The sequence below is a fragment of the Carassius auratus genome, chromosome 32 (assembly GCF_003368295.1).
Source record: "Carassius auratus strain Wakin chromosome 32, ASM336829v1, whole genome shotgun sequence".
NCBI lineage: Eukaryota > Metazoa > Chordata > Actinopteri > Cypriniformes > Cyprinidae > Carassius > Carassius auratus.
This window is the reverse complement of record NC_039274.1, coordinates 7298250-7310293: the sequence shown is the minus strand read 5'-3', so window position 1 is coordinate 7310293 and position 12044 is coordinate 7298250. Positions and strand designations below refer to the sequence as shown.

The window sequence follows — 12044 nt, the reverse complement described above, 5'->3', positions numbered from 1 at the left end:
TTTGGAGAACATCACACTGCATGCATTTTGTGTTGATTTGAAACCAGATGTTGTTGTGTGAACATAAATAGTAAATTTATTGTTTTATTCACAAATAAACCACTCGTGTTGCTTCATAGTACTGAGGTTAAACGATTGGATTCACATGGAGGACATGAAGCATTATATACCATTTGATAAGCAGCTTTCATATTAATTCTGATTATTGTGTATTATTGATTATTATCTGATAATTCAACAGAAATGCCTATATTGTACCTACTTCATTTATTTTAAAAGTGAACCTTCCATGATGTAAAGTGGCTTGTTTGCTAATAAAGATCTAGTTAAAACAACTGTTTGTGTTTTTGCCTTTATTTTTAACTTTGTAGAATGAGCAGAATGTGATCCCAGACTAAAGTCAAATTTAACTTTATGGATCGTTTTGATGTAATATGTTGTTTTCAATGTATCTATGCAAGTTGTCACAAATTATTTCCTTACAGTTTCTATCAGCTCTCCTAATTTAACCTGGGTGAAGTACAGTAGTGTCAACTCCTTACACTGGAGTTAAAAATATCTAGAGTTAAAATATTCTAAGTGTGAAATTGTCACTCTTTACTCTGGTGTTGAAGAAAAATTAACTCCCTGCGGTCTGGACAAGGGTTGTTTTACACTGTAAATATAACTCTGTCCATAGTATAATCGGAAACAATTTTAACACTTTTGGGACAATATGTTCACTCACACAGAGTTGATCTTAACTTAAAGAGTTGAATTAACACTAACAAATTTGTTGTATAAAAGCATAATAATATCTGCCATTATAATGATATATTTTTTTATATTGTTCAATATTATTCAATATTGGATAAAGATTCTGAAATGTCAACACAATCAATCAATGCACTAGAATAAAGAACTTAGTTAAACTCTTAAAAAAGCTTCAATGCTTTCACTATTTCTTAATCTTTCTAAATCCCAGTTCTAAATTGTACTATTTTAGACGATGGTTGAAACGTTTTATTGCTAGAAACATTCAGTGTTGTTACTTCCTTAAGATGAATCTGTTAAATGAATAAATGTAATATATAGAAGAAATATAAGAGTAGGATGCTATTCCTTACATTTATGCCATGGGGCTTTATTTATTTATTTTATTGTTTGAAGTATAATAAAATATAAAACATTTACCGAACAAATTGGCATACAACTTACACTCAAGGACAACAGTTTTTAAGAGGGGCTTAGAATTACACAGAACACACACAAAAAAGTTAAAAGTGGGGACATCCCATAAGCGTAATGGTTTTTATACTGTACATACTGTATATGGCCCAACACCAACCCTACACCTAACCCTAACCCTCACAGGAAACTTTCTCAAAACACCTCATTCTGTATGATTTATAAGTGTTTTGAAAAATGGGGACATGGGTTATGTCCTCATAAGTCACCCTCTCCTTGTAATACCTGTGTCATACCCATGGCATTATACAGAGTTGTGTCTTGATATGTCACAAAAACAAGAGCACACACACACACACACACACACACAAACATTCTTTGAACCATCCATATTAATAAATATACATTAAACATGGGGTGAAAATAAAACATTATAGTAAATGATATTCATCAAATAAATGTAACTATATTCCAGCTTTATTATTATTATTATTATTATTATTATTATTATTATTATTTGTTAAGTTATTAAATTGAGTATTGTCTCAAATAATTTTTAAATACTATAAATATGGGGGGTTGATTAAAAAAATCTACATATGTGGAAAAAAAACTTATATTAATAAAAAAATAGTTTTTCATAGTTCTTTATAGTTTACATACTTAATATATATAAAAGACAGACTTGACTCAACCATCTTTTAACCATGAATGCACTTTGTCCAAGAAGACACTATGCTCTTTATTATCTTGAGATAAGTTACCAAATGTACATAATATCATACCATGGGGCTTTAATTTTGGCGTGACTGGCCTATAAACGTCATCATTATGCGCCCAGAAGAGCTAAACGCATGGGTGCGTGAGATCAGTGTTTTATCGCATGTGTAACGAGAAAACATTATTTTTAAATAAGTTTGCGTATTAAACAGGACATCCGATATTCACTTTCGTGTGTACTGTGGCAGCACCTCGTCTGTAAAATGCAGTCAGTGAAGATCGGACGCTGTGCCCTTCTCACTTCCAAAATCTCGCAGGTAACGTTAATGCGCAGTTCTTGTAGTTCACAGTTCGGCTGGGGACAGATCGCGTGCACTGGCGCGGGTGTACGCAGAATGACAAGCGCTAGCTCACAGCCTGTGGTGATCCGCATCCCGAGACGCATGCAAGAACATATAGAGAACATCAAACAGATGCAAAGCAAGAAGTTTGACAAGCTGCCAACAGTCAAGCCTGGAAGACTGTTGATCAAGAGCAAGAACCCTCAGCTAAACCAGTCTGTCGGCTATACACTTGGGAAATTTGAACAACCTGATCTGACATCCAAGGCATGGAAGAGTAACAAAGCGTTGGGGGATTACTTCTCCATAAACAGCATCCAAAGTGCTCCTCCATCTGTCCTCAAGCAGAAGGACGTGGGTGATCACAGTGCTTCCACCCCACAGAAGACATTTAAATGCTTTAATATTTGTCCAGAACTGGTCGAGACTTTACACAGTCAGAATATAATTCACCCCACCACAGTGCAGATGCAAACCATTCCCAAAATACTCAAAGGACGCAATATTCTGTGTGCTGCAGAGACAGGAAGCGGAAAGACACTCGCTTACCTCCTTCCCATCATCCACAGGCTGCAGGAGGAGCCCTTCACTGACACCGAGAGAAACATTCGTGCTGTGGTCATCGTGCCTTCACGGGAACTAGCAGAACAAGTGACATCTGTCGCTCGATCGGTCAGCAAACCATTTGGACTTGTGGTCAAAGTCGCAGGAGGTGGGAGAGGTGTGGGAAACATCAAAGTGGCGTTCACTCACGGTCAGCCGGATGTTTTAGTGGCCACTCCTGGCGCCCTGCTGAAGGCCCTCTGGAAGCGCTTCATTAACTTGAACCAACTAAACTTCCTAGTCATCGATGAAGCCGACACTATGTTTGACGAAAGCTTTGCAGGCATGCTTGAGAATATTCTTTCACATACCGAGGTGGCCTCCAGGCTTTCTGAGACGGTTGGGCTCATCCGTAAAGCTCAGCTGGTCGTGGTGGGAGCCACATTTCCGGGTGGCGTTGGAGAGGTGCTCAGTAAGGTGACTGACCTGGCCAGCATGGTGACTGTTAAAAGCCGGATGCTACATCATCTCATGCCGCATGTAAAGCAGACGTTTCTCAGGGTCAAAGGTGCAGACAAGATTCTAGAGCTTCACCAGGCCCTGAAGAAGGCCGAAATGGAGCACAAAGGCGTTTTGGTGTTCTGTAACTCTGCTTCCACTGTGAACTGGCTGGGTTACTCACTGGACGAAATGGGTGTTCGTCATATGAGGCTCCAGGGAGAGATGCCTGCGACTATGAGAGAAGGGATTTTCAGGAACTTTCAAAGAGGGAATGTTGATGTTCTGATATGCACTGACATCGCTTCGAGAGGTTTGGACACACAGAGAGTTGGACTTATCGTCAATTATGACTTCCCTGAGACCCACACTGATTACATCCACCGCGCAGGGCGCGTGGGGCGAGCCGGTGGCTCCGAGGGAGGGGAGGTGCTGAGCTTCGTCACACACCGGTGGGATGTGGAACTGGTGCAGAGAATAGAGAAAGCAGCCAGGAGGAGAACATCTTTACCAGGGATGGAATCAGAGATTCAGAAACCCAGCAATAAAACAGAAAGAGAGATGAGAGAAAAGTGATGGAGAAAAGTGACTAAATTAAGATCTAAACTTTAGCCTTACAAAACAATGAAATGATTATTGTATATTTGTTGTATTAAAACTTTAAAATAAACATTTAAAGAACAGTTCTGAATCTTATGTTCAAATTTAGTTCACCTGAAAAACTGAAAATTGTGTCATGTATTTGTCCTGATGTTGTTCCAAAACTATGTCTTTCTTTCTTCTGTAGAACACAAAGATATTCTAAAATCTCTCTCTCTCTCTCTCTCTCTCTCTATTATTTTGGACCCCCTTGAAATTCATTGTATGGACACAAACGGCTGAAAGCTTCTGTACAAGAAAAAAAAAACAGAGATTTGGAAATAAAGCGTTCTTTGTATATTTGTTGTATTGAACCTTTAAAGACCTAAACATTAAAAACATTTTGGCCTAATGCCTCTTTTCAAACTTGTGTTAGACATCTTATGATCTTCAAAAAAGAAAATAATTTTTTCATTGAGGCTGTGTCTGAAATCACACCCTGTGTGTATTTAGTTCATTATAAATGTCCTGTATATTATGAATGCAATCTGAACTTGCACATGTCATGTTGTTATTGTCATGTGACCTATAGCGCCATTCGCAACTCCTGCAGGTTTGGAATTAAATGTTGCTTGGTGTATTTGTATAGAAAAGCACTAATATTTAAGAACCTTTTGGCCTGAGGCTTCTGTTTACATTTCTGTGTTGGACAGCTTAAACACCAATGCAGTTGACTGAATGTTGTTTTGTTCATTTTGAAAGTGTTTGCCATGAACCTCTAACCGTTATGTGTGGGCTTATAGGCCAGGCCATTATGCAAGGTATTTGACACTGAATAATAAATCTTACAGCAAACAGCCTAATTTAAAGAAGGTGTAATTGCTGCTAAGACCAAAACACATTTAAATGGCGAAGTTGCAGTGTTCCCTTTTTGTTTTTTTTTTGGTTGTTGTGATGTTTTATGTTTGTTGTTATTCATGTGCTGGTAATTGTTATCTTTTGCTAAATGGGAATGAATGTGATAGAGAGGGCTAAAAGTGAGGCTGTATGCTTCACTACCAGCTGTTTATTATTACCGCACAACAGGAGGGTTGCCATGAGATAAATTTGAACTTTGCAGTGGTGTTATTGGGAAGAGGGTCTTTCAAAACATTGATTAGAAAAGACATAAACAGGGAGCTGGGAGCTGATGGGCTCATTTTAAAGAAAAAGCATGCTGGCCCCCCATTAAGTATGCTTGAATAGTTTCTGTAAGTCCATTTTATGAGTTCTAGGCTTTATCCAATGCATGAGGAACTTACCATGGCCTTGAATTTGGACAGTGCCTCTTAATGTTATTGACTTTGTAGAATACAGCACATTTTTAACTTTTGAAATGCAACAAAGACGTGATGCTCTCAAGAATGATTTATTCTAATCTTGTGATTTGAACAAAAAGAACGGGAGAAAAGTCACATTTCTTAAATCTGATATTGTTTGAACAGGTTAACTTAGTTGTGAATGATTTGTCTGAGCATGATTTAGCATCCCCAGACTCTTGATATTTTCCAAGATGTACTCACCTGCGTGTTCTCCCAGTCTAGAAATCTCTTATCATGGTTCACTGCTAGAGACCTATAGTGCCGACACAATGTGAAATACAGTATTTTTTTTATAGATATATTTAAATATGTGGCCTTGGACCACAAAACCAGTCATAAGGGTAAATTTCCAGAAACTGAGATTTATACATCATCTGAGAGCTTAATAAAAAAAGCTTACCTTTGATATATGGTTTGTTAAGATAGGGCAATATTTGGCCAAGATACAACTATTTGAAAATCTGGAATCTGAGGGTGCAAAAAAAACAAAATCGAAATACTGAGAAGATCAACTTGCAAGTTGTCTAAATTAATCTCTTAGCAATGCATATTACAAATCAAAAATTAGGTTTTGATAAATTTACGTTACGAAATTTACAAAAGATCTTCATGGAACATGATCTTTACTTAATATCCTAATGGTTTTTGGCATACCCCAGCCACTTAAGACTGGTTTTGTGATCCAGGGTCCAAGGTATAACACATCATAGACTTAAGAAGAAGAAGAAGCAAGTTACCAGTGTGCAACTTGACTCAAGTCATTCCAAAGTCATGTGTGATCTGTGCATAAATTGTTTCATTTTTCAGGATCATTTACAGCACTGTTGTTAATATTTGTATTACTATTATATCAAGTTACTGTAAGAGCTGCATTTTACTGGAGCTGTATTTCACAAGCATTAAAGGCATGAGTGAACAGCTTTGTGATGGTACTGTAGAATCTTCACCTGACAGGAAACTGACTTGGAAAATGTGCCACACAGCCCTTTTCTCGTCACTTAAAAGGGAAGTGCCTAAGCTTTGAGAATCTCTTGACTCATTCTTGATTCTAAAAACAATCTGTGTTTATGAGAGCTTCTGTCCTGGCGTGAGTAATAGACTGGTGAGAGATGGACACACACACAGAGTTTCCATTGGTCTTTTGTTTGGGACAATCTCCGGTATGTCAAACAGTTTACCATAAGCATTAGGATACAGATAGCGACATCCTTTCTAAACAATAATCCACTCTAACTTACCCTTAAGGGACAAGAAAACTTAAACATACATTTCTTTTTTCATTGAATTAGACATTTTTATTCAAATTCTTTAAACGGGTAAACCTTCATTAAGATTTTCTTTTTCATAATGGATATATAACCATAAGACTGGACATAATACATGTAAACCAATGTCACTGAGTATATAATTACAGCATACAAGCAAGTATTGAAGTTTATGGCATGTTTAAACTGAGACTTAAAGTGTTTGTTCGAATATTACATAAACACTATGCAAAAAGGTGTTCAGACGGCACAGTTCCTTCACAAACAGTCATGCTCTTTTAACGTGATTCTCTGAAACATTACAAAATAGAATTATAGTAATTATATAATTAATTCAATCTCTACATAGGTTTTAATTATTTTCAATAACATTACATTTAACAGTGAACATAAAAATGCAATAACATTTCAATGACAAACACTACTTACACTTAAATAGTTATAGACAAATGACTTTACTAAACATGGATTAGGATATTATATATGGTTTTTACAATTCATTATTACTGTCCTTGTTAGTCAAACCTTCTTCGTGTAACTCATGACACCAATCCATGAAGCAGAAACAACAAAAGAGAAGTTTTCAACTACTGGTATCTCTAAAAAGTTTGAAGTCACAGGTTAGTGGTGGAATGTGTCATGGAGAAGTTCTCCGCGCGAATACGCACCACTTTCTCCACAGGCGGAGTGGAGTAAAAGAAATGGCACGTGAAGACCTGCTTGCAGGATTTTCTGAAGTTTTCAGAGAGAAATGCATAAAGAATGGGGTTGACACAGGAGTTTCCATAGGTCAGGCAGTGAGAGATGATGCGAAACGCAAAAGTGCCATGATTCAGTGGGAAATGGCCAAATTCGACCCACATAGCGATAATGTGGTGAGGCATCCAGCAGATGAGGAACACAGTGACAACCAGCAACACCGTCTGAGCTGTCTAGAAAACACAGGAAGAGAGAGAGAAGACAAAGGGTGGTTAATCATACCTCAGATGACCTGATTTTATTACTTCATTTTTCTCAGGTATACAGAAACAATAAACTTTCCTTAAATAATTAACAGTGTTTAAATGTGTTAGCACTTGCAAATGTTATTCTGTAAAAGGTACAGGTCTCTATTAACCCCTTCTCAAGCACCCGCCACCCCCCCCCCCCCCGCCCACACCATTTTGGCTGATGAATCTTCCTGACTATTCTATGCATATACTGTATTTACAAAGTTGACACTTATAAGTTTACTGTCCAAGACTCAGACTATTATGAATATGGAGATATATAAGCTCAAACATAAAAACAAAAATATATATATTAAAAAAATTATGTGAATGTGGTAAATGGTTTTAGAAACACAATGAAACTGAAGCCACAAATGTGCTCATGCTTCATCTCAAATCCGAGGTCGTTATATCTAAAACTATGCATTTTATGAAACATTTTCAAGACTGTGTCATGTGTGTTTTTATAGAAGGCTAATAAAATAATCTATTGCCTCTTATAAGCTCCTCTGCATGCTATTGTCTGATGCTATTGTCATAGCAAACTACTCCATTCACTTGACAAACTTTTCATACCTCTGCCAGGTATGAGATATAATCCTTATTATTCTTTTATTATCATTTTTGTTTTTATTCAGCCATTATTAGCCTTTATTCTGTTATTACTTGGCTTACCAATCCATATCACTTTGAATCCAATATACATTTGCCAACCTATTCTAAAAAGTATTTTTTAATAAAAAAATAAAAAAAAAATAAAAAAAAAATAGTTGCACCCCCCTAAGGACGGCCCTGATATCAATATTTCTCCAAGTATGCACACTTTTGGACTATAAGCACTTATTGATGCTGTTTAGTGAAGCTATGTGAGCACAAATATACGTCTGGTTTCTCAACATAACTGTGGTTCTCTTAGAGGAGGGAACGAGACATTAAATAAGGGGAAATATAATAGAATCACTCTATTTCTCCGTAATAGCCAATGGCGTTCAAGCATTCATCTGATTGCCAGTGCTCAGATACACTATATTTGATGTCGAGTGCCAATTCACCTCTGAATCTTTCGACTATAAGCAAGAGTCTATGAGGAGGATTTCCACACGGCAGTTTACTTAATGTCGCATTCCCCCCCTCTCAACAATACGTGAACTTATAAAACCCCGCTGTGTGAAAACTGTGCTGGTTCTAACTCGAAAAGAGCCGATACAGTAGACTAGATGCATGCAGTAGCAAGCAAATCATTGTGGTATCCCTATTTGTAGATGTGGATCAGCTGAGAGTGAGCTGAAGTGAGCTTGACTGACGTGACCTGCCAGAAATAACGCTATGTTCGATTTCTGTCTATAAGCACACAATACAGCAATAGACTGATACAATCAGGCTTCAACACCTCAAACAAAAAGGTTTTCCTGATACGTAATGTTGATAGGCTGACTCAATAAGGGTAATGCAGCAGACGTGACTGAATTTGAATGCATGTTGTTATTCTATTCAGAATATCATACATTACAGATTTCTAATGTTTTTATACTGCTGACAAAAATTAAGAAATTACTGTCACTGGAACTGAGTTTTATCGAAACAGTGGTCAAATATCGATGCTGGAGTCTTTAATCTTTCTAATGACACACAGTTTGTCCAACTCAAGTAAGAGTGTGATGCTTAAGTGTGCTGTGAATGTGAAACACAATCTGTGTTAAGAGGTTAATAGATGACAAAATTTGAGACTCAACAGAGCGTATGATTTAGAATGGTAATAAAGCCTTTGCCATTACGGTAAATGGGATGAGGGTCACTGTAAGTAAGCTGGGAATAAAAGGCCGGACAAGTCATTATAGAAGGCCATAGCATAAGAAAGGAGACTGTTCAGATGACAGATGCTTTTTGGTCGTTTGCTCTGAATTGTTTTCCATAACGGTGTTGAAAATGTGGAGACTGAAGTGGTAACAGTAGGATATTTCTTCTTCATTTCTCAACCTTTCTCAACCTTTCTCAACATGATACAAAGCAGATGAAACCAAGCGATCCTTTCTGTGGGCTTGATAATGCATAGCTGTCACAGATGAAGCGACGCATCCTTTGAGTGAGTAGATGAAGCCCCACACCAGAAGATGAATGATGAGAGGATAATGAACTCAAATATGACACTAAAATTAGCAATAATGCGTAGAGGTACGAAATACATCTCCTAATGGATGTTATGTAGCTCTGTCACTCTGTTAAAAAAAATCAATAAAATAGATGGTGCCTGGCAATATGAATTATGCTGACTGCTGAGCTCACTGTTTTCAGAGAGGTTGGAAAAAGGATGCCAATTTCCTGAAGATTACATTTACTTCCACAACTTTTTGCAGCAGGTTGTTTTCACCACACAGGGAACGCAGACATTGCCTTCCCCCAATATTTGAAGTCATTATCAGTTGGCACCGGCCAAGTAGACAGCATCTGCCTAGCAGACGTCAAAGCCCACACACTGTGATTTGCTTAAGGTTAAGTACTGCTTGTAACAGAATACTTCTGAGTAAATCAACACTGGAGAGTCAGGATAGTTGCATGCAAATATAGACTATATACAATATATTTGGCAGATTAGGGTTAACCCTAAACATAACCCTTAATGTTAGGACATCAAAATAAAACAAATACACAGTAAAATGGTTTAAAAAGACCTGGATACTTGAAACTAAGTGTGGGCGAGTGATGGAGAGAGAGAGAGACCCCACTATGATTAGTCACAGGATGAGAGTCTAGCAGAGTGCAGGAAATTTTCTGGTAGATTGGTGCCATTCTCCCTTGGCCCTAGAGATGTGCTTTAGCCATTAATATCCTTCAGAGCTTGAAAACATGATAGAATGATTTAATATTACAAAAGGTTAACACTTCTTTTAGTTTCTTGGCTCTACCATGTGAAAGCTGTGATCATAGTTTGATACTCATATATATTTCAGATTGCATGATTGTTATTAAGCAATGTTATACACAAAGTCCAGATAAACTACTGGTAATGACGTAGAGTGACTGGCATATTTAACTGGGGAGATAAAGAGATAAATATTAAAATCTCCAAGCGGGAACCACAGAACAAATAATGATATTTGGAAGCCATGTTCCTTCTCTACATCTTTCCCTATGGATTACTAAGGACATTTTGTGGAGCAAATATACCATGCTGCTTCTCATATAGACAACAATAAGGTTTCTTTGCTCTTGACTTCAGTAGAAATGAAGACAGACATGGTTTTCTTGGAAAACACAGCTGGAGATATTACAGGACAGGATTGGATTAAAGTAAATAAGCTAAAAACCAACTGTTTAATTTCTCCTTTGATGGTCATCTCATCTTCCTTTAATCTCTCCCCTCAATGCTCATCATTCACAATCCATTTACCACTGAGTCATTCAAAATATGTCAGTGTGGTCCACTGTTGTTTTCCATCCCAACCACTTTCAATGTTTGGTCAAATATCGTCTTTAGTGTTCCTCAGAAGAGAAAGTCATACAGGTTTGGAGTAACATAAAGCTAAGTAAATAATGACAGATTTTTCTTTTTGGAGTAAACTAGGCTTTTATGAAAGCAAATATAGTCAGTGCCATGTTAACTATGTTTATCAGCAAGGGACACATAATTAATTCCTATAGTACATGAAAATCACAACTATTTGAGCTTCTACAGGGTTTATCTTTTTCTGATTCAAGAATGAAAAAATAAAAATAAAATAAAAAACAGTCAGTACTTTACTATTAAAGGGAAACTGATGCACATTCACTTAAAACTGCAAACACTGTTTTCCAGAAATGAACACATTCTCATCGACAGGCATAACAGTCATAATGATGCCAACTATGCAGAAATGCCTGTGGAATTAAGGTGAAATAGAAGCTGGAGGCACTAGGGTCATCGCAATGAAACATCTTCAAAATTATGACAAACGTTTCATTTTTCTGACTGTGAAATTCAGCAGAAAGACGGGCTCCATGGAAAGCCTCCAAATCATATCTGTGTCCACACATCAAACAATAAACAAAATCTATACACACACTGAGAGGCATTTTCTTCCTTGCATTTGATGACTGACCATAGCTCTGTCCACTGTTTCACAGACACACACACAAAAAAACTGACATTATGAGTGAATATGAAAATTTTTGATGGTGTGAATGGACTGCTAAACATAATGGGGGGCTAATAACAGCTCTCAGACTGAATTCAAACATGATTACTGTTATTTTCCCTCTCCCACCATCCACAGAACCAACTGTCTGAACCCTGGGCGAAGGAAAACAAGTTGTTTATACAGCACAGTTTGTGAAGGTAACAGTTTGCTGCCTGTTACGACTGAAGGGGTTTGTCAGTGGTCAGACACCTGTTGTGGCCTCCACTGTCTGCAATTATCTTTCCATTCCCTTCTCCGTGTTCTCACCTTTGGTCTTCTTTCTTCCTCTCTGTTTTGCTTTCTCCCAAAAAAATGATCTATTTCTTCCCATTGACTTAAATAATCACTTTTCTGTCTTCTTTATTTTCATCACATTTTAGTGTTATCCTTCTATGCTACACAGAGACAGTAAGAAGATAAGTCGATC

The 12044-nt window shown here is 37.2% G+C and overlaps 2 protein-coding genes across 2 annotated transcripts in view; one reads left to right on the top strand and one right to left on the bottom strand.

The window, feature by feature from the left end:
* The first annotated feature begins 1982 nt into the window (after nt 1-1982).
* On the top strand, nt 1983-4711 carry LOC113051487 (probable ATP-dependent RNA helicase DDX28). Its single transcript, XM_026215262.1, has one exon. It carries the CDS (start codon nt 2151-2153, stop codon nt 3843-3845), a length of 1695 nt encoding a protein of 564 aa, XP_026071047.1. The 5' UTR covers nt 1983-2150; the 3' UTR covers nt 3846-4711.
* Nucleotides 4712-6530: 1819 nt separating this feature from the next.
* The window catches only part of LOC113051486 (galanin receptor type 1), a 41214-nt gene continuing 35700 nt past the window's right edge, over nt 6531-12044 (bottom strand). The window contains exon 3 of the mRNA XM_026215260.1: nt 6531-7406. Coding sequence (XP_026071045.1) covers nt 7089-7406 — 318 coding nt within the window. The 3' untranslated portion in view covers nt 6531-7088. The remainder of the gene's footprint in view (nt 7407-12044) is intronic.

Coding starts and splice junctions, on each gene's coding strand:
- LOC113051487 (XM_026215262.1), top strand. CDS start 2,151: ATGCAGTCAGTGAAGATCGGACGCTGTGCCCTTCTCACTTCCAAAATC.